Raw genomic sequence first — 23,135 nt, forward strand, 5'->3', positions numbered from 1 at the left:
GGTACCATAAGTGCCCCATAAATTTTGTAGCCTGGTACAATGCTCCAATTGCCTCATTCTTGGACAGCTTTGGGACCATGTGAAAACCAGAACCAAATAGTTACTAGAGAATTTCTTCAGCCATTCCAGGTTCTGCACACAGTCAACCCATTTGCTGTATAAGTCCAACTCTGAATCTGACTATGCTACAGTTTAATGCAATTTAGACAATCCTTTTTTTACAGTTTAGTTTTGTATTTAGTCCAGAAGGACTAATCCTATATTGTTGACTCTTTTTCTGTTCTCCAACCAGAACCCTGAGAAGAGAGAAAAGATATGACTTGGTCCAACCATGAGATCTTTAGGTTAAAGTGCCACTAGGGTTAGGTTGTATTTATAGGGAAATGCTTTGAGCTTGGTTTTGAAGGAAAGAAAGGCAGTTTGACCTGTAAACCTGTTTTTTCTAATTTCCTTACATAAAATCATAGAAAAGGAAAGGACTTTATATGTTATTTAGTCTACCCTTCATTTTACCAATGAAGAAACTGAAATTCAGAGAAGAAAAATGATTTTTTGGTGGACAGAAGCTAATTAGTGGCAGAGCTGAGGGGAGAGTTCAAGTCTCCAGACTCCCTATCCAGAATTCTTCCCAGTGAATCAGCTGCTTCCTTTACCTAATTGGCTCTCTCTCCTTATGTCTTTGCCTTGTAGAAATTGAGAAACTGATCATGGAAATGGGGCCCAGTGTCAGAAATCTTTAACTGATTTTCCTAGCCAAGAAAAACACCCAGTGAGGACATGCTCCATTGGGGATGAGAAAACAGCCAGACTGTGTATTTGGGCTCTCTGCTTCCTCTCTCTGTGAGAGAAGAACAAGGGCCCTTGTTTCTGAGGGACTGAGGAAGCACAAGTTTCTATGTAAATGGAGATGTGTGCTCTTCCCTAAGAGTATTCTTCTCTAACCATGTCTTTACCCCACTCTCAGAAACTTCCCTATCAGTCTCCAGTCCTTCAGCAATCTAAAAATCTTGAAATATCCCAGGGTTTGCTTCCTCCCCCATCTATTCCCAATGGGATTGGACCCTGGGTGAATCCACAATGAGACTTGCTCCTGTATAGTTGATTTATTGTCTCTTTGGTAAACTAGAAGCCTAGGCATCTGAATTTGAGATTTTGCTTAAGTATAATAAGATTTCCCTTGTTTGGGCCTCTGTTTTCTTATCTGAAAAATGAGGGGATTTGGCCAGATAACTTTTCAGACCCTTTCCAAATTAAAAAAAAATCTACTTTGTCCTATTCTAGGATGGTCATTAGCACATATACATTTATAGAAAAATACTTGCAGATTCACACACACTGATGTCAATAGGATACTTTTTCAGTACTTTAAAGATTAAGTTAGATACCATCTCTACCCACACAGATCGCAGTCAGTCCCTCTATGATTTGGCAGACAGTTATATGAGAGCTGATAGTTTTTTAGGCCAAAAATTTCATCACCCTGAGGCCAACTTGGTAAAGAGCCTCTCCAAATTAAAATAGGCCAGTCCTTGGCCAGGAGTCACAGTCCATCACTGGATTCATACTTGAAACCTCTCCAGCTTGGTTTAAACTGCTAGAGTCTACAGTTTCCTGGTATTGTCTTTGAGAACCCAGGGTCACCTCCATGACATGAAGAGGCATTAAGGTAGGACATCAGTGGAGGACCACTATGGTAGCAGGGTTTCCTGTGGCTCAACAAATACAATATTGGCTTCCAGCCCTGGGGATTGTAAATCTGAGCTCATCTGGCTGGCAATGGACTTAATCAGAAAGATACCTTTCCTTCTTGAAAGACTATACCAGCAAGGCTGGGCAAATAACTCAACCACCCCCACCACCAATTATTTAAGTCTATATTTCTAGAGAGTGTGTTTTGTAATGATGTTAGTTTGATTCCTCCTCCTCTTCCCTACTCCCATTTCTCTCTGTCTCTGTCTGTCAGTTAGTTAGACAGCAGTTCATCTGAAAAAAAAAGATTGAAAATTCAGTGTGCATCAACAATAGGAACCAAAAAAGCTAATATGATTTTGGGTTACATTAAGGAAGTTATAGCTTCCAGAAATAGGAGGTGATAGTCTCTATCATGGTTAGATAACTTGGACACTAGATTAAAAAAAAATCTTTCATCTTATTACAAACTTGACAAATATCAACAACCACAAGAGCATTTTCTTATGCAAAGAATAAAAAAAGAAAAATGTACATGGCATTGTGAATTACATCTAGCTTGTTAGGAAAAAGCTAATATGATTTTGGGTTATATTAAGGAAGTTATAGCTTCCAGAAATAGGAGGTGATAGTCTCTATCATGGTTAGATAACTTGGACACTAGATTAAAAAAAATCTTTCATTTTATTACAAACTTGACAAATATCAACAACCACAAGAGCATTTTCTTATGCAAAGAATAAAAAAAGAGAAATGTACATGGCATTGTGAATTACATCTAGCTTGTTAGAAAAAAAAAGTGATAGCTAGCATTTATATAGTCCTTTAAGATTTGCAAAACACATTATAAACTTTATCTCCTTTGATCCTCTCAACAACCTTAGAAGTTGGGTGCTATTATTTTTTCCATTTTACAAATGAGAAAAGTATGACAAGCAGAAGTTATCACTGACTATTTCTGAAAATATGTCCTCTTCTGTATTTCTTGTTCATTATTTCTCTTCCAAGAGATAGGAAGCTAGCTTCAAAAATCAATCTTTTGTGTTGTCTTCCCCTATTAAAACATAGGATTGTATCTGTATCCTCAGTGCTTAGAACAATTCTTAGTGAGTAATTGCTTAATAAATGTTTATCTTCTTGCTTTCCATAGTTTTGACTAATCATTGTAGTGATCAGAGTTCTAAAGTAATTCACAGTTGTTTTCTTTTATAACATTTAACTTTTGTATAGTCAGCTCTGCATTTATAAAAAATCCTTCTAGGTTTCTTTGAATCTTCCCCTTTAATTATTTCTTTAATACAATGTCTATGACATTAATATATCATGATTGGTTCAGTCATTCTCTCATGGATGGGAAATCTCTTTGTTTCCATTTCTTTGCTACAATAAAAAGTATTGCTATTTTTTGCATATGAGCCCTCTCACTCTTTTGATTCTTTTGGAGGTAGATACTGAATAATAGTATCAGGCTATGGGGAATCCATCAAGAGATATGTAGTTTACTGACTTAACAATGCTTTCCAAAATGACTATATCAAGTCACACTTAGTCCATAGCCTCTACTTCCAAAGTCCTTCTATCAGCTATCATTATCCATTTTTTAAATCATCTTTGCCAACCTGATAGTTGTGAGATGCAACCTCATAGCCATTTTTAATTTTTATTTTCCCAAATTAGTAGTAACTGAAAATATTTTTTCATATGATTGTTAATAATTAGATTGTTCTCTTAATTAAGCACTTCAGTGTCTTTACCAAGAAAACCCAAATGGGGTAATGAAGTTGGGACATGATTGAAATAACTCAACCACAAGTTATTTAAGTCTATATTTCTAGAGAAAGTGTTTTACAGTAATGTTAATTTAATTCCTCCTCCTCTTTCCCACTCCCATTTCTCTGTCTTTGTTTGTCTGTGTCTCAGTCTGTCTGTCTATCTGTCTCTCTCCCTCTCTCTCTCTCTCTCTCTCTCTCTCTCTCTCTCTCTCTCCCCCCCCCCCCCCCCCCGCCTCCTCCTTCTCCCTCTCTCTGCCTCTGTCTCTCTCTTTTTTCCCTCTGTCTCTGTTTCTATGTCTTGGTACAGACATTACATTTTTGGAAGGATTTTGCTTCTGGACAATATTCAAAGAAGAATTTACAAGAATACAAGATTGGGAGGGACCTCAAATCTACATCCTATGAGGACAGGTTGAAAAAGCTAGAGCTTGTTCAGCCTGGAGAAGAAAAGACTCACGGAAAAAACATAGTCATTGTCTTCTAGTCCCTGAAGGGCCAGACTAGTTGTTCTGTTTGTCTCTAAAGGGTGAAATTAAGGAGCAATGGATGGAAACTGAAAAGAGAAAAATTTAAATTTTACAAGAAAAACTTTTTAAACATTAGAATTTTCATAGAGGAATGGGCTATTTCAGGAGGCAGTATTCTTCAAGTAGAAGCTGTGTGGTCAGTAGTCAGATGTGCTGTAGTGGGGATCCCTCTTGGGGTATGGGTCCTACTAAGGTTCCTTCTCAGTCTGTGACTTGGGGAGGGGTTGAGGTCACTCTCCCTCTGGCCTATCCATCATGGCCTATCCACACCTCTCATCTAATCCTACTGTTGATTCCTTGCATAAGAGAAAGAATCATCCTGCCTCAGGTTTAAGGGTCAGCACTGGCTCTGCCAATGAAGGATCTGAATTTAAAATCTGCTCCTGACATTTACTACCACTGTGACATTGGGCAAGTCACAGCCTCCAGGACCTCAGTTTTCTGTTCTGTAAAACAAAGGGGTTAGGTTAGATCTCTGAGTTCCTTCTAGCTCTAAATCTTGGCTCCTCTGACCTAGCTCTTACTTCTGACCTCACAGCACATCCATAGTTAGCTAGAGAGCATGGGGAGAACCCTAAGGAAACAGGCGAAGGTATTTCTTTTATTCTTCCTATTTCTTCAATACCCTGAGCAATAATACCCTTCAGTCCCCAAACTAAGCTTCCACCAGAGCATTTGTCCCTCTCACCCCCAGGCCCACACCCATTGCTTTCTGCCTATGATGCTGCCCCAACTGGTTGTCACCCTTATCAGAAGGACCACTCTTGGCAAAAAGACGTGCAAAATGAGAGTGCTGTCCCCATCCCACTCTGCACAGATGTTGTCCTGTCACGTGGCTGAAGGTTAAACTGTGCCCCCCTACTCCACTCCCAGCAAAAACCATCTGCTGAGGCCCCACTAATTATTGCAAGGCTGGCCTTGTCTCACTCCGAGGGGAGAGTTCATGCTATCGTGGTAATGTAGCCCAGACCCGCTGAGCTGGACTCAGGAAGGGGGTCTGCAGCTGGGTAATAAGCTCCCCAGCTTTATTGAATTTCACCTCAACCAAGCCTAGCAGCTAATCACGTTTAGCTTTAGCTGCCTCTGTTAACCGATGACCTATTGGGGAAGCATAGACCCCAAGTGAGTTCTTTCTTTCTCCCCCTCCTCCTAAACCTCAATTCTTGTTTTTGATGAGCAACTATCAAATCTCTTCCCCCCCTCCACTTCCCCTCCTCATTCCATCCCTCTCCATATACAATCTCAAGGGTCAGGCTCCGAAGGTCAGAGTTGGTGCTCTTAGGACACAGAATCTGGCCTCCTTTCTCCTCTCATTTACCCTGGACATCATTAATAATTGTGTAGACCATTTGGCTGAAAGGGGCACAGGCCACACAGTTCAGGGGCCCCCAGCATGGGGGCAAAATGAGACTTGCTGGCTTTGTACTTTAGCTGAGATTTCTCAGTGTGAGCTTAGTATTTCCACCCTTGTGTCACTTCTGCCTTGATTTCCCCAGTCGCTAAAGAAGAAATAAAAGATCCTAGCCTTTTAGCTCAAATAAAAGGCCCGACTAGTGTATTCTAAAGGAATACACTACAATACATACAAGGAATGAGGTAGCAAACTGGTCTCTTGCCCCTGCAATGCTTCTATCCATTCTAGAACTGGGACATGGGACAAAGGAAGAAAACATATGATCTCCTGCCTCCTTTGGCACCAGAGGGAACCTTGGGCAATAAGCAAGTTTTTAGAGCTCAGATCATTGCTGCTTCCTCTGCTGTCCCGATCTCCAACTCTTTGTGGACATTAGTATAAATGGGAGAGGAGACGAGAGCTGTAAGGAGATCAGGTGTATCTGTGGATGCTTGTGTCTACCTGAGTATTTCTGGCTGTGTGAATACTCCTTGTGTAGCTTTTGTGAATGTGACTCAAAACTAGTGAGGAAGAAAGATCTGGCTCATTTGGGTAATGGTGGTAGTGGGGCTCTCCCTCATTTTATAGTGGCTCAGAGGACATAGAGCTAGAAAGCCAGGATCAAGGGTTACTTAGAGTTCATGTGTCCAGGTGACTTCTTCCCATTACAGATAGGCATGTTTGGGAAGAGGAGGGCAAGCTCATATCTTGACTAAACGGGTTTCTCTTTTTTTTTTTTTTAAGGGGAGGACCCAGATCCTCCTTTTGTCACTGACCTCTCCCTTCAGTCTCCCATGGTTTTATATTTTCTGGAATATCTGATTCCGCCTGTACAGACAAAACTTAATTGAATGTGATTTTGAATTTGGTCCTTTAGAATGCTCAAGTTTGGGCTTTAAGAGCCTAAGTAGTACTTGCCAAGTGGACCCTCTTGTCCAGAGTTGGGCAGGCATTTTACCTCCACTCCCAGGACCCTTTGGCATTAGGTACATTTCTAAGGACTCAGACTAGAGTCCTTACACTACAACTACTCATCTCTACTACCTCACCTCAAGAAAAGAGCAAGCAGAGCAGATTATATATCAGAAAAAAAAGGGTACAATTTCTGTTCTTCTGTAGTAGTGCAGGTTCGAGATTATTTTGGTATTGGATGGAGAAGGGAAAGATGTGGTTACAAGGGGCCAAAGGGCTCGAGAAGGTTTAAATTCAAGTATTGGCTTGAGTGAATTTTACCTCTAGCACTTTCTCTGAGCCTCTTGGTCAGTGAAAAGTCCTGGGTACTAGCTGCATGCACAACCTAGTAGCAGACACACTGGGAGAGAAAGAAACAAGGGTAGATGTGAAACTTGCTTTAGGAAAGCTTTCAAAAGAATTCTATTCCATTAGATTGTAAGCTCCTTGAAGTCAGGGATTGTTTGTTTTGTTTTTTGCCTATATACCCAACACTTGATATAATACCTTTTTTTTTCTCCAAATAGTAGGCACTTAATAAGCACTTCTTAGATTGAACTGTGGAATACTTGAAGATCTAGAGATCACACTTGAAAAGGAAAGACTTAAAAATACAGAGTAATCCATTGACAAATTCAAACTTTATTGGGTATCTTAAACTTTGCCCCATACCTCATATACATCATCTGATTTGGGGCGCACAACAAATCCATAAGGAAGAATCTCTCTGTTTTCTTTCTTTGTCACTGTCTCTTTCCTTCTCTCTCCTCCTCTTCCAATTCTTCCCTTCCTCTCTGCTCTCCTCATCTCTCCTCTCCCTTCCTCTCTCCTCTCTTTCCTTCCCCTTCTTCCCTTTTCCTCTCTCTCTACTTCTCCTCTCTTTCTACTTCTCCCCTCTCTCCTCTCCTTCCTTTTTTTGCTGCTATCCTTCACTCTCCTCCCTTTCTTTCTCCTCTTTTCTGTTCCATTCTTCTTCTTTTCCTTCTCTTCTTTTCCCTCTCCTCCATTTCTCTCTCTTCCTCTCTCTTTTTCTGTTCTCTCCTCTTTCTTCTCTTCTCCCTCTCCACCAAAGAGGACCTTTTGTCATCTGTCTTTTAGAGAAGGAAGAATATCTCTCCTTTCCCATGCTCTGGTTATCAATACTACCCCTCACCGGCGCATATAGCACCGAGCCACCCTTCTCTCTTTCAATGGGGAGAGCCTTATGTAAGTACTTCAGGCTTGAATACAAGATTATATTTAATCTGATTCTCCTGATTTTTTTTTACTCTTCCTTCCTTCTTTCCCTTCATCTCCCTTTCACATATTGTCTTTCTCTATTAGAATGCAAGCTTCTGGAGGACAAAGTTTTACATCTAATACACACTTAATAGACTGTATTATCTGTCTATCAGAGTTCTTTCTTTTGAGTGGTAGGTGGGTAAGACAATCAGGGTTAAGTGACTTGCCCAGGGTCACACAGCTAGTAAATGTCAAATTCTGGAGTTATATTTGAACTCAACTCTTCCTGACTCCAAGACTGGTGCTCTATCCATTGCACTACCTAGCTGTCCCCATAGTTATTGTTCTTAATGTTATTATATCATCCCCATTTAAAAAAATGTGGAAAGTGAAGTAAAGTGCTTTGTCCAAAGACATACAGCTAGAAAGAATCAAAGGATAAATAGAACCCATTCCTCTGCCTACCAAGTCAGCTGTTTTGAGAAAACCCAAGAGTTAAAACCTTTTAGTAGGGTCAAAACTCTCTATAAGATCAAAACTATTTTCATAATAATACTAAGATATTTTCATTTCTAATATTGTTAATATTGCTACAATATTAACATTAGAAATAAAAATATCTTAGTATTATTATGAAAATAGATATAATGTCTTTAAATAAAAGTTCTTGGGAGGTCCACAATTTTTAAGAGAATAAAAGTGGGTCCTGAGACCTAAGCCTAATTTTTGAGGCCAGAAAGTTTAAAAAACAGCTGTATCTGAGCTTAGCTGCTTCTTGTTAAGTCCAGAGGGAATGTAGAGGAAAACAATTTTCAGTTAGTAGAGTTAAGCAGGCAACTTCCTGCAGGTGGGTTTTAAAGTTGGGTTTAGGGGTGAAGTTCATAGAAGAGGTATTAATGATCCTCTGCTTTTTTTTGGGAGAACACTCTAGCCTCTCAGACAAGTTGAGAAAGAAATGAAAGGTACTAGGGGATAATTGAGAATATGGAAGAGACTTTCCAATCCCTTCTTCTCAGGGGTAGATGTTCCTTCCATTTCCATTTTGATCCCTAAAACAAAAGCAAAACTAGTCCTGCTCTAGGGTTCTCTCCTGAGTTCTTCTACCCTCTGTACCCCATGCTACCCCCCCCATCTTCTTCCATTCTCCATCCTTTATCCTGACTATGCTGTAGAGCAGGAATTTGTGGGCCCCAGCCGTTCTCTCCCAGCTGTATCTCCATGGGTAATGGGGCTGTGACAATTTTTCTAAGTCCTGCTTGTTAATGTGTCACTGTACATTTCTCTTGGAAACATCAAAGGGTGCTGTGCATCCCCCACCGGTTGCAAACAGCAATTGAACAAGACAGTGAGGCTGAGGCCCCTGCCCAGAGCAGCTGGAACATAGGTTTATAAAATTACAGGGAATGCATAGCCACAGACATCGCCTGCTGTCTGACTTCATTACAGGGGCAGACCTGGTATGGAAGTATATTCCAACAATTTGGGAGATTAGGATGTGACATCCTTCATTAACTGTTTGACATAAACAGAAAAGAGATTTTACTAGAAAAAGTCCAAGAGCAGAGAGGCAGAAGCTCGGAGGACCCATAAGCCCAAGGGAAAAAAAAAAAAAAAAACACACTGCTGAAATAGATAAAAGTCTATGAGGGAAAACCTAATTATATTTTACTTATTTACAGGCAAACCAGCTGCTGAAATTCTAATCTAGAGGATGAAATGTACTCCCTAAAGGGATATTAGGTGTCGGTGGAAGAAAGAATTTGGATACAGGATTCCTAGGTTTCATCTGTGCTCAGCAGCTGACTTACTAGGAGACATTAAACAAATCCTCCAAACCTCCATTGCCTTAGTTTCCCCGTCTATAAAATGGTGAAAATAACTAAATTTGTACTCAGTTTCCCCATCTGTAAAATGGTGAAAATAACTACATTTACAATGCTTTTTGGTATTGTGGAAAGCAGAGTACATTTGAAATCAGCATAACTAGGCTCTTCTAGGTTACAAAACTAAGAATCCTGGTTCTGTTATGATATGTGACATTGAGCAAATTTTTACCTTTAAACCTTTTGAGGCTTCAGTTTCCTCATCTATAAAGTGAGGAGATTGGACTAGTTGATGTCAAAAGTATACATATGTAGAACGTAAACTCCTTGAGCACAGGACCTGTTGTTTTTGTTTGTTTGTTTGTTTTTTGGTCTTTAAATTTCCAATGCCCAGTACCGAGATCCTACATATAGTAATATGTACTATACTACAGTATATATGTAGGATACATATATAGATATGTATGTGTGTAGTATACACACATGTAGATACTTAATATGTATTTGCCAATTTGAATTAAGTGTAATGTCTTATTGTTCAACAATGAATGCTGGACTTTTAGGAAGTCTTGAGTTCAAATCCTTCCTCAGAAACTTACTTAGCTGTGTGACCCTGAAAAATTATTTAATCCTGCTTGTCTCAGTTTCCTTATCTGTAAAATGAACTGGAGAAGGAAATGGCAAACTTCTCCAGTACCTTTGTTAAGAAAATCCCAAATGTAGCCACAAAGAGTCGGACACACTGAACAACTGTAAAGTACTTGGCCAAATTAAGGCAGCTATATAAATGCCTAGCTAACTGCGCAGTATTCCATTTCATGCCCACAAAAACAAAAAATGTTCCTTTCTCTTCTCCATTCCCGATACAAAGGTATTCCAAGTCAGTCCTGTCTTGACCAGGAAATCTAAAGAAGTTTGGGCTGTGCAAGGAAGGAAGAAGAGGGCGTAGAGGATGGGTCTGATCTCATCCTTCTTCCATCCTCTTATCCCTGTTCGTTAGCCCTTCATCGGGGATAAAGTGATTTCTAAAGCCTTTGTTCGGTATGGTAATGAGCAGTTAGATTTCGGGTCATTTCCCTGTCCAGGGAGGGCTCCACTCCCATCTCTGGCTGTATGGTTTTCATTTAGCCTTGAGAAGTGTTTGTTTGTGGAGGAATGTGATAAACCTCGAACTGCCTCAGACCCACCGCCCCCAATCATCCCACGGCTGGGAGATGGGGTGCGGTGCGGGGGGAGCTAAGAGCTCTCCCTCATCCCAACTTCCCCGGTATTGATTCTCCGGGGGTTGGGGGCCAAGTTGTATCCTCCGGGAGCAATGGTGTAACCCAAGCCACCCCCACTGGGCAGGAGGCCCAGTGCGCGGGCTGCCGAGGAGTTGGGGGAGAGGGAGTAGCGGTGAGGCTCCTAGCTGGGGACCCGCAGCCCCGTTGCTGCTGCTGCTTCTAGGGTTGCTTGGTCCGGCTCCCGGGCGGCCTCTCGGCCTCAGCTTCCCTCTGGCTGGGAGGGCGTTCAGGCAGCAGCAAGCAGTGAACAAGCCTGTTTTTTTTTTTTTTTTTTTTTTCCACGTCATTTGCTCTCCAATGTGTTATCAGGACCCGCCCGGCCGCCAGGGTGAGGGTGGGGGTGGGGGTACGGGTGGGGGTGGAAGTGGGGAGGAGGGGGTACCGCCGAGGCTAAACGGGTTCTTCCCAGTAACAAGCGATTGAGTGTTCTCGTTTTCCTTCAGAGGTGGTGAAGGAGAAAGGAGGGAGGGAGAGTTGGGACTGGAGGGGGGAGGCCCTGGGGAGGGACAGGGGTATTGCTAAGTGGGGAGGGCGAAGTGTGTGTGGGGGAATCTCTTCTTTTCCAGTGGCCTTGTCCCGAGCCAATCTCCCCCTCGGAAGTACATGCCATTCCGGGCGCGGGAAGGGGTTAAAGGCCTCCCTGAGCTCAGAAACATGCAGGTGTCCCATGGTGCCAGATACAGACGCCTAAACTGTTTCCAGCTTTACCATCACCCCCCCCTTTCCTTTCTTTTTTCTTCTTTCTTTCTTTCTTTTTTTTTCCTTCTTTCTTTCTTTCTTTTTTTTTTATTTTTTTTTTGCAACAAGTCTGTGGGTCGGCAACGGGACAGAGGCAGCGCAGAGCTCGTCGATCACAGGCATCGAGTCTGCTCTCTGCAAGTTGCTCGGTGGAGGGAGCACAGGGCAAGAGTCCGGCTGCCGGGGCCTCCTGGGAAGCAGCTTTCTTTACAAATTAAGGGGTGGGGTGGAGACGGATTGCTCCCGAAACCCTTTCATCTGGACAGTTGAAGCCTGAGCAGCGTAGTCTGACTCCAGGGCAGTGGGAAAGCCTTGCTGAGGTTAGGAGGGGCAGGTGTATCCCAGTCCTTCGGAGAAAAAGAATTGAAATTCAGGGTGGGTGCAAGGCCGGCTCTAACTGAGGGAAAGCTTTTTTTTCCCCCTTGGAGAAGCCTCTGCGAGGGGACCATGTGGTCCTGGCGCTTGTGGGTCTGCTGGGGACCTCTAGCTGCCTTGCTGCTCCTGGAGATGCCACCAGTGGGGCAGGCACTGCCTCCTATTCGCTATTCTCACGCTGGGATCTGCCCCAACGACATGAACCCCAATCTCTGGGTTGACGCTCAGAGCACCTGCAAGCGGGAGTGTGAAACGGACCAGGTGAGTGAGATTGGGGATGGGGGAAGAAGCCCCGCGGGTATCGTGGGGAGCAGGAAAGCCCAGTGGGTTGAAACATTGGCCACCAACAATGGTACCTGTGGCTCAGCCAGATTGGAACGTGCCTTGGTGACATTGCCCACCCTGAAGATTGTCCAGGTTAGATGGTTTCTTGATTTATTTATTTTTGACACGAACTTTGGAAACTTGGGGAGAAATGAGAAAGGCCTCTCTCTACCTCCCAGAAAGATGCTTATCCATTGGGTCCTGACCAATGTTGGAACCTCTCTGCCTGCAGCTGCTTGCCTCCACCCAATGTCTAGTGGAGTCCGGGAAAAGATGTAGCCAATAATTAGTGAGTAAGTAGTGGGAGACAGAACAGCACGGAGGACAAAAAAGAAAAAGAAAAGCCTTTTGCTGCTGCTTGCTGTTTTTGAGAGGGATCCTTTTGGGGGAGTCCTTGTCTTCCCTCTCAGCACTGGTCAATTTTAGAAACTAAAAATAAGGAGATGGAAAGAAGCTGACAATTGGATCCCAGAGACCTGAACTTGACTCCGGACTTTTTACACTTCCTAGCTTGGTGACCCTATGCAAGTCAGTATTTCTCTGAACCTCAGTTCCTTAAACTGTGAAACGGGATGATAATATAGTGCCTCTGGCACAGGGTTATGGGAAAGACAGTTAAACTAAAGTTGTAGTGAATGTGAATTGTTATTCCCTCCTAGCAACCCACGGTTAGTTTCCATAGCAAAAATGAGGAAGTATAGGGCACGGAGGCAGTGTGCTACTGTAGTAGAAAGTGTCCTGAATTTGCAGTCATAAGACTTGGATTTGAGTCTGGACCGTGTGTGTCACTTTAGACAAATATCTCTGCACCTCAATTTCCTCATCTGTAATATGAAATTGTCCCAGACGCTCCTTCTAAGATAGCTGGGTGGCTCATTGGATAGACCATAGAGCCTGGAGTCAGGAAGATCTGAATTCAAATGTTTCCTCAAACACTTGCTGTGTGATCCTGGGCAAGTCACTCAACTCTGTTTGCCTCTATTTCCTCATCGGTAAAATGGGCTGAAGAAAAAAAAATGACAAACACTCCAATCTCTTTTCCAAGAAAACCCTAAATGAGGTGACAAGATTTGGACATAACTGAACAATCATAGCTCATTCCATCTCTAGATTATATGAAACCTGTGTGACTTGGATTCTTCCAGATACTGCTACTTAAGATCTGCCTTTTTTTTTTTTTTTTTTTTTTTTAATTTGTGTGATCTTGGACAAATCAGTGATTTTCTTCTCTTACTTTATATTGAATCAGATTGAGCCAAGCTTTCTTTCAGCCCTAAATGTTATAATATCCAGGGGTCTTTTTGGCTTCCCCTTCAGCTAATTCAGTGATTTAGTGAGGAACTGAATAGCATAATTAGTAGGTAACTGACCTCAGAGCAAGAAAGACCTGGTTTTAAACCCCACCCCATACATATACTGATGGTTTAACCCTAGGCATGTCATAATGCCTGGCACAATAGGTGTTGCTATTTAGTTGGGTCTGATTCTTCATGACCTCATTTGGAGTTTTCTTGGCAAAAATATTGGAGTGATTTGCCATTTTTTTCTCTAGCTCGTTTTATAGCTGAGGAAAGTGAGGCAAATAGGGTTAAGTGGCTTGCCAAGGAACATACAACTAGTAAGTGTCTGAGGCTAGATTTGAACTCAGGAACATGAGTTTTCCTGACTTCAAGTCTAGTGTTCTATCCACCATGCCTCCAATACATAATAGGTGCTTAATAATATTTCTTGACTGCCTGCCTGCCAACTTCTTGGTGCTCTAGGCAACTTTCTCTGATTATAAGTTGTCTTGGAAATTGTCACAATGGGGCCAGAGACTTGGGAAGTAGGAAGTCCCTGTTACTATTCTGAATCTGGGGATGGATGTGAAATGGTTGTGGGGAAAGAAGAGGGTTAAAGGAGGGTTGCTCTTCCCGCACAATCAAGAAAAGACCAACCTGCATTAGTGGAGGAAATTTTTCCTGAGAGTTATCTAAACTAATTGTCACAGTCCCTACTCCCTATTCCCATCCTTATTATTCAGTATAGAACAGTGGAAAACATTGTTTCTAGAGTAAGGGGACCTGCCTCTGACTCTTATTACTATCTATCTGTGTGATTCATGGCTAATCATTTAAGCTCCCTGAGCCTCAGTTTCCCAATCTACAAAATAAGAGGCAGATGACTTCTGACTTGATTCCACATCCATGATCCTGTCAGTCTGTTCATAGTAGTAGGCTCTAGAAGCCAGAGATATTGTCCACTGTGCCCTGGCATTTATCTTGAAAAGATTTCTCTTGGTGCTCCAGGTTGAAGGAGTTTCAATCCAGCTGACCCGGCGCCTACCTTACCCCAAAATCCTACAGATAGATGGAGGTCTTGGGCATTGTGACCAAGTCTATGCTAATCTCTTAAGACCATAAGTGTTGATCTGCAAGGTCAGACTGAGTCTGAATTAACTTGTGTTACCATCAGGCAACACTTTCTGACCTTTGGCTGTGAGGGAAGAGCCAGCCTCCTTTAACCCTCTTTCTTCCCCACAACCATTTCACTTCCACCCCCAGATTCAGTATAGTAACAGGGACTTCCCACTTCCCAAGTCCCCAGCCCAATTGTGACAGTTCCCAAGACAAATCATTTGCAAACCGCACAAGTGTTTTGTGTTGGCTCTGAGTAATAATAGGTAGAGATGAGAAGATATATTTTCAGAGACCAGGGATTTCTCATCTAACTCATGAATAGGTAAGAAGACTGTCCCCTTTGTTGTTATGGATATAGCTGCATTTGGTCAATCTGACCCAATAAACAGGTCGTATTCAGGGATGGAAAATCACCACATGGTCCCTGCTAACTCTCTATGTCCATCTATAAGTGTGTTGTACACCTAGGATCACAGAGTTAACTTAGAAGAGATCTCAGAGGCTGTCTAATCCAACCCCTCATTTTATAGATGAGAAAACTGAGGCTCAGAGTCACACAAACAGGAAGCTTCAGGAGTGTAATTTCAATCCAGGCCCTCGGATTCCTGAAATAGTACTTTTGCCACTTGCCATCCGGATGGCTGAATAATTAGTGACCTTAGTTTCAGTCCTGGGCTTCTGAGCAAAACTTAACAGATGAACCAGATCTGGCCTACATTTAGATTTTACCCCCAGCAATATTTTTTGTATAGGCCCTCCTTTCATGGATCTCCAAGCCCTGAAGTCCATTCTTGAGCAGCAGCTAGTTATGAGAAAAAGCAAGTGACTTCCTTCTACTCTCTATCATGTTCCCTTTTAATCTGGTTAATTGGGCAACCAAACCCGAGAGCTTCCCATCTTGGGCCCAATGCTCCCATTTGTTTAAAGCAGTGGTTCTCAAACTTTTGTTCTCAGTATCTTTATAATAACTAACTGGGGACCTACATGCAGCTTTTGTAGACAAAAATGTCTACATTATTAGGATCTGTCCAAAGAGTTTTTGTTTATGTGGGTTATATTTATAGATATTTATCATATTAGAAATAAAAGCTAATTTTGAATTTTTAGATCCTCTGAAAGGGTTTCAAAGATACCCAAGATTCTCTGCATCACATTTTGAGAACCACTGGCTTAAAGCAAAAGAGTCCTGGAGTCCATTGATAGATTTCAATAGTTGCATAAACTTGGATAGGGAAAATGTCCACATCTTTATTTTTCCTAATGTCTAACTGAAATTTAGCATTTCCTTTGATTAAAAAAACAAACAAACAAACCCAGCACATTGCCTAAGGGATCCAAAAACACAATAAAGCCTAAAAACTTTTGGTTTAGAGAAAGGAGAGTTAAGGATAGGGACCAGAAGAGTGATGTCACTGGCATAGAGATTTACTTGGTAAATAAAGTTCCCTTTCCAATGCAAGTCAGCACTTAGGGTCTTCGGGAGTTGCTTAGATCACTGATGACTTGCCAGCTAGTGTGGCTACCAAGCCAGATCTCTTTCTCCCCCTTGCATCATTTTAGGAATTATCTAGTTTCTGGTTCTAACTTTTAAGGAGAAATATCACACAAATAGCAATGATAGAACTGGGGTGCAGAGTCCTTTGAATCCTGGCCAGCTCCCTTTCCAATGTAGTACTACAGATGCTTCCCTTTAGGGAAGTATGAGGCTAATAAGGTCTGTAACCCTCAAAAGAACAAAACAGCCATTGTTAACAGTAAGAGGGGGAAAAACACCTCCCATCCAGAAAGTCTAGTTGCAAAGAGAATGGAGAGGGACTAGTATTTTTCCCCTCTTAGCTGAAGTGCCATTTCTTAGGAGCTGAAATCAAGATAGGAAAGAAAAGCTGCAAGTAGTACATGGGCTGCCCCTTGTTTATCGGACTCACTACTCACTCCTGCATGGAGCAAGCAAGGCACAGAGGGATTAGGGGCTCTGCCTGCCTAATAGGTACGAGGTGTTATTGTCGGAAAAAACATGCCGTGAAATTCTTGATTGTTTCTGCTCCAAGAGTGTGTTGCTAATTTCGAGGAATTAAACTAATGCCTCCCTTGTGTGTCTCCAGAGAAAAGCAGAGGGGATTACATACAGGTTGCTTACGTTGTGACTGACCTTTGGTTTTAGAAGGGATTTTTTTCTGGGATGGATTATTCCATCTCTCCCTTTCTTTTTTTCTTCTCTCTCTCCTCTCTCCCCCTCTCTCCCTTCCCCTTCTCTTTCCCTTTCTCCCCCCTCCTTTTCTTTCTCTCTCCCTCTGTCCCTCTCTCTCCTTCTCCATCTCTCTGTCTCTCTTTCTGTCTCTGTCTTTGATCCTGTGTCTCTATTTTCCTCTCTGTCTCTGTGTCCCTCTCACTGTCTGTGTGTCTCTCTCTGTTTCTTTCTGTGTCTCTCAGAAATGGGATCTTTTATAAGAGACCTGTATAAACAATTTGATTGAGTTGTCAAAGAGCCATTCATCTCTGTCCTATCATGTACTTGATGTTGATGATAACTAGCATTTATAGAGTATCTTAAGGTCTACACAGTACTTTTACACATTATCTTATTTGATCCTCACATAACCTTGGGAGATGAGTGCTGTGATTTTCCTCATTTTATAGATGAGAAAACATTATAGATGAGGCTTGCCCAAAGTCATCTAGTTAGAAAGTGTCTGAGGCAGGGTTTTAACCTCAATTTTCCTGACTTCAAATCCCATGTTCTATGTACTGAGCCAACTATCTGCCTTAATAACATGGAAAAATCTTCTTCTCAATTTCATTGAGCTGTAATTTTACTGATCAGTTTCAGTGATTTCAATTTCACTGATGACCAAAATGGGTAAGTTAAATGCTTGGGCAGCCCCTTAGGGGATAATAACAAATTCTTGGATTCTTGGCCTAGCAGCTTTCTTGCTATCAATTCAGTCTTTCTCTTTAAAGACTGGGATGAATTCTGTTTCATACATTTATTTACTCATTCATCCTTCAACAAATATCTATTAAGTGTCAGTTGTACATAGAACACTGCTAAATGCTGGGGCAACTCAGTTTCGGCGACATGATTTACAGCATCATGGAGTCTAAACTCGGGGAGTCAGTTAATCACGTCCCTGTGACGCCCAGGCCACTACAGAATTCACTATTAATCCAGGTATTAGTTTAATTCCTCGAAATTAGCAACACACTCTTGGAGCACAAACAAAGATTTTATGGAGTGTTTTCCACAATAACACAGCGTACCTACTGGGCAGGCAGAGCTCCTAATCCTATGCTATGGAAGCAAGTCCAGGAAGTTCTCCTTGAACAAGGAGAAGCCCACGTACTACCTACTTGCAGCTTTTCATTCCTGCCTTGCTTTTCAGCCCCATAGAAATCCCGGATAAGGACAAATATTCTAAGTTCCTTTACTCTAGGCTTATGGGGCTTATCACCTTTCCCCCCTAGAAGAATCATAAATTTGGAGCTGAAAGGGACCTTAAGCCTATTCCTTCACAATTATGAAGCATCTGCTCTGTGCTGGGCACTGGACCAGGGATCCCAAGACAAAAAAATAAAACATTCCCCGCTCCCGGGACACTGACATTCATTCTTCAACAAATATTTATTGTGTGGATTATACACAGAACAGTCTTCCTCAATCCCCTTCCTGCCTAACCTCCTCCTGGTTGGTTCCTTTCAGGAGTGTGAGACGTATGAGAAATGCTGCCCCAATGTCTGCGGCACCAAGAGCTGCGTGGCTGCTCGGTATATGGATGTCAAGGGCAAGAAGGGCCCGGTGGGGATGCCCCGAGAAGCGACTTGCGACCACTTCATGTGCCTGCAGCAGGGCTCCGAGTGTGACATCTGGGATGGCCAACCCGTCTGCAAATGCAAGGACCGATGCGAGAAGGAGCCCAGTTTCACCTGCGCCTCCGACGGCCTCACGTATTACAATCGCTGCTACATGGATGCTGAGGCTTGTTCCAAAGGCATCACGCTCACCGTGGTCACGTGTCGCTACCACCTCACCTGGCCCAACACCAGCCCCCCACCGCCAGAGACCACTCTGAGCCCCACCACCGCCTCCCCCGAAACTCCCATGGTGGACGTGGCGGCTCCCGCCCTGCTCAACCACCCTTACCACCAGTCAGTGCGCGTCGGGGAGACCGTGAGCTTCCTCTGCGATGTGGTGGGCCGCCCTCGGCCGGAGATCACGTGGGAGAAACAGCTGGAGGATCGAGAAAACGTGGTCATGCGGCCCAACCACGTGCGAGGCAACGTGGTGGTCACCAACATCGCCCAGCTGGTCATCTACAACGCCCAGCCGCAGGACGCTGGCATCTATACCTGCACGGCTAAAAACGCCGGGGGGCTCCTGCGGGTGGATTTCCCTCTGAGCGTGGTGCGGGGGGAGGGGTCAGCCTCGGAGCGGGGGCCCAATGGGACGGCCTTCCCCGTGAATGAGTGCCTGAAGCCCCCCGACGGGGAGGATTGTGGGGAAGAGCTGACCCGCTGGCACTACGACGCCCAGGCCAACAACTGCTTCACCTTCACCTTCGGCAATTGCTACCACAACCACAACCACTTTGAGACCTACGAGGCTTGCATGCTGGCGTGCATGAGTGGGCCGCTGGCGGTGTGCGGTCTGCCCGCCCTGCAGGGCCCCTGCAAAGCTTATTCCCCTCGCTGGGCGTACAACGGGCAGACCGGCCAGTGCCAGTCCTTTGTCTACGGAGGCTGCGGGGGTAACGGGAACAACTTTGAGAGCCGGGAGGCTTGTGAAGAAACCTGCCCCTTCCCTCGGGGGAGCCAGCGTTGTCGGGCCTGCAAGGCTCGCCAGAAGCTGGTGACGAGCTTCTGCAGGAGCGACTTCGTCATCCTGGGCAGGGTCTCGGAGGTGGTGGAGGAAGCTGATTCGGGACGAGCCCTCGTGACCGTGGAGGAGGTCCTGAAGGATGAGAAGATGGGGCTGAAGTTCCTGGGCCAGGAGCCGCTGGAGGTCACCCTGTTACACATGGACTGGGCCTGCCCCTGCCCCAACGTAACTGTCAGTGAAGCCCCCCTCATCATCATGGGAGAAGTGGATGGCGGTATGGCCGTGCTGCGGCCAGATAGTTTTGTGGGGCCTTCTAGCGTCAGGCGAATCAGGAAGCTGCGGGAGGTCTTGCACAAGAAGACCTGTGAGCTCCTTAAAGAATTCCTTGGTCTTCACTGACCGCCTTCTCTCTGTGTACCCTTCCTCCCTAGTCCTTTTTCATCCCTTGCCCCCTTCCCTACATCACCACCTTGAGTATAAATACACCTGGCTTAGTTAGGACCCCCCCACACACATACACACTTAGCCCCAAAAGAATCAATCAAGAGTGAGCCACCATTTCCCGAAGTTCCTCCTGAGAAGTAAATCTTTAGTTCCCTTAATTTTGTTTAGAAAGGCGTTCAGCTTCTCCTCTAACCTTTCATCATCCTAGTGATTTAAGAACCAGCTTGCTGATGTAGCCAGTTTTCTCCAGCGGTCTCCTCCAACCTTCCTTAGCAGCCTCTGCCCCTATTCTATTACCCCCTAGATAAGGCAGTCCTGAGTCTCATTCTGGATTCTGTGTGTGTGTGTGATAGTCATAGGAAAGACTAGATGAGCTGGAAGAGTAGTTGTGCTAAGGGAAAGGGAGAAAATAGGGAACAGTTTGTGCTGGCCCGCTGTGGCCTTGTTGGGGCAGAAATACCTTGAGTTAAAATGGGTGTGGTTCCCTTCAGGCTAAAATCCAGGATTGGTGGAGGGGAAGTTGGGAAAGGAGGAGGGAGATTCCTCCACTTGGAGAGCAGAACCTAAAACTTGCCCCCAACCGGAGGCGGAGGCTTTGGAGGACAGGCTATCCCTCCCTCCACCTGGTGAGTGACCTACTTTTTACATGTGGACCAGGTGTCTTTGGGTGGGAGCTAGTTTGTGCTTTGGAAAAACATGCCCTGGGGTGCTTAATGTTACAAAGACATCAACAGGGTACGTTTTCCTTCAGCTTGGCTGCTAGAAAGGGCTGAGGAAACAGACCCAGTTCTGTTCTGTCCCATTTCTCATTGCATCCCCGAAGGAAAGGTAAACAATACCCGAGAAATCTCTAGCAGAGGCAGGGCAAAAGGGCCTGTTGTTTAGTTTCTGATGTCTATCACCCCCTTATGCAGCTTAGAAAGAACTCCATTTCTATGCTCCCTCCCCAAAACTCCTTCAGAGGTACACCAATCTCAGTAAAACTAATCCCCATAGGGTCTATAGGACATTGTTCCAGCCAGTCCAGGCAAGACCCAAAACTTCAAAATAGGGACTCGGGGGACTCTAGGACCTAACCACCTTGTAAGAGATAACTGATCGTATTTCACGCTATCATCCCCACATTAGTGCAGGCTCCCAGTTGGGGAAGTCCTTTGCTTGGATATAGCAGCCTTATAGAGACATTGTCCTCATTTTATCCCATTCTTTTGAAGCACAGGTCTAGGGGCATACAAAGCAGACCTAAATAGAGCAATTCTTGGAGACTTCCCTCTTGGATACTTTTTTTTTGGACTCATTACATAGGTGGGAAGAAGCGGAGGCATTCGATTTCCTCCTTTCCTCCAATAGGAGTCCTGGAATAGATATCCTGATTTTTTCTGGCTGAGAGCTTGGATCTTTCTCCAATAGTTTGCTCTGTTAGGAAAATGAACGTGACAAAAATTCCATTGTCCAGATTCACCTGTATCTAGAAACACTCCCCTTTTTTGCCCTTTAATGTACACACACACACACACACACACACACACACACACACAAAATCCATTTTCAAAATCCAAAAAGATGGATATGTGGTAGAGGAAACGAGGGAAAAAGGAGAGGAGGAGGAAGGGAAGAGGAACCAGTCTCTCTGAATAGATGGAAATGTTGCTCACTGCTAACATCTGGTGGCCAAATTGGGAATCAGTAGGATAACGGGCATGAGAATCAAGGCTCAGTCTAGAGAAATTAAGACCCAGACCTGCTTTCACAGTAGATGCTTAAGTGCTTGCTTGCTTGATTATTGACTGATTTATTGACGATCTGAGATTAGAACAGGAATCATGAAAAATTAAATCTAAAAAGGGCTCAGAAATCAGATCATTTTCCAGGGAAGGATTCTCAAATGATTTATCACCATCAGTTATTCTGAGATAACATCACTTAATCATGTGATTTCTCTAAGGTAGCGCACCTAAAGGAATGGGCAGTTATTCCTTAACTCACACTTCATATCTCATCAGGCTCTATGACTTCATTTCTTTCTATAGAACCTTAAACAGAAGGTTAAATAGTAGGACATTTCTGAGATCACACCCTCCCGCACCTCTTTGCACCATTCCTCCCCACCCCCTTTTCCCTTCAGGAAAACACAGGGGAGAAGATCTGAGACCCTAAAGAAACTAGAGGGTCACTGTGAGAAGTCTCTGTGTCTTTCCTGACTGTCTGGAGAGAGAAATATAATTAAAAGGTGGAAATATTTGTCTGTGCTTGCTGTTTGGGTTGGGGGCAGAAAGGTATGATATTTTTCCATGTTCACTAGAATGGGAGAAGGAGACTGACAAAGGCTTAATCTCTTTCCATTTGTGACAATGAAGCATCTGTTTCCCAAGGGCTCCTTCCCTAGTTGTCTGGAGACCTTTAGCATCACCATGAACACTGAAAGGAAGAAAAAATGAGTTTTATCTGGACCGCTCAAGTAGGTTTTTCACTAGCTAGGCTTTGGGGAGATAAGATATATACAATCCCTGGGTTTGGAAACTGTAGGGAGGTCAGATCCACCTGATTCTCTGTAATGATGTTTTGTGAAGTTCCCAAACTCTGCCCTCCATGCTCTGGAGTGTCAGAACTGAATTTGTCACTTTTACATCATAGCTTCTCCATTCCTTTGGGCTGTCTCTCCAGGGATCCTTCTTTAAAACAAGAGGAAAAGGGGTCACATGAAATTGTTAGCACCATTCCTCCCTCATTGTGAATTAATTTGATTCTTTTCTCCTTGTGGGTTTGAGAGTTTTTCACAGGACGAGGGGAACACATTTTGGAGCACTGGACCATATCATAAAAGGCAAACCTTAATTGGATCTTCAGTGAGTAGCCTGGAGATACAGGGTACAGAGACTAGAAAAGGGAGAGGCTTTCAAAGAGAAATTGAGACATCACATGTGATAAACTTTTTCTATGTCACAATTTTGCCCTAGGCCAAGCTGTCAGGGATATTCTTATCATCTGCCTCTCTTGCTGAATAGGTTCTAAACAAAAATCTTATGAACAGGTGAGAGAGTTCTGGCTTGTCATCCCTCCTTGCCCCCCACTTCTTTTCTCTAAAAGAGCAGAAAGTATTTTGTCCAGGGAACTTTTTTCATCTGAGCATCAGAACACCTGACAAAAGGTTGTAATCAAGTTGTGAAGAGGAAGGTCACCTTGGAAGGATTCAAAATTTCCCTTTATCTCCCTTGATGGGACCTTTCTTGAGGTCATACCTGTTAAAGGTGGGTGCCTCCCAGGACTCTGCTCTTAGCTTCTTTTCTTCTACCTTTGTATTATTTCACTTAGGCAGTGGTGTAATGGAAAGTCTTGGAGTCAGGAAGACTCATGCTCATGAGTTCACATCCGATCTCAGACAA

General features: G+C 43.6%; 1 protein-coding gene across 2 annotated transcripts; it reads left to right on the plus strand.

The window, feature by feature from the left end:
• Positions 1 to 1,532: 1,532 nt before the first annotated feature.
• On the plus strand, positions 1,533 to 21,994 carry WFIKKN2 (WAP, follistatin/kazal, immunoglobulin, kunitz and netrin domain containing 2). 2 transcript variants are annotated; one of them, XM_031966399.1, is made up of 2 exons: positions 1,533 to 1,666; positions 18,193 to 21,994. In XM_031966399.1, the coding sequence occupies exon 2, from the start codon at positions 18,262 to 18,264 to the stop codon at positions 19,705 to 19,707; it is 1,446 nt and encodes a 481-aa protein (XP_031822259.1). In that variant the 5' UTR covers positions 1,533 to 1,666; positions 18,193 to 18,261; the 3' UTR covers positions 19,708 to 21,994. The 2 variants fall into 2 exon arrangements, with proteins under 2 accessions (XP_031822259.1, XP_003768036.3); XM_003767988.4 differs by lacking the exon at positions 1,533 to 1,666 and adding an exon at positions 11,301 to 12,033.
• The last annotated feature ends 1,141 nt before the right edge of the window (positions 21,995 to 23,135 follow it).

This window comes from Sarcophilus harrisii, chromosome 4, assembly GCF_902635505.1.
Source record: "Sarcophilus harrisii chromosome 4, mSarHar1.11, whole genome shotgun sequence".
Lineage (NCBI taxonomy): Eukaryota > Metazoa > Chordata > Mammalia > Dasyuromorphia > Dasyuridae > Sarcophilus > Sarcophilus harrisii.

What these genes read in the sequence shown, in the direction of transcription:
- WFIKKN2 (XM_003767988.4), top strand. Translation starts at nt 11,845, where the DNA reads ATGTGGTCCTGGCGCTTGTGGGTCTGCTGGGGACCTCTAGCTGCCTTG. An exon ending in GGGAGTGTGAAACGGACCAG is followed by an intron (nt 12,034 to 18,192) that starts GTGAGTGAGATT and finishes GGTTCCTTTCAG; the next exon opens with GAGTGTGAGACGTATGAGAA.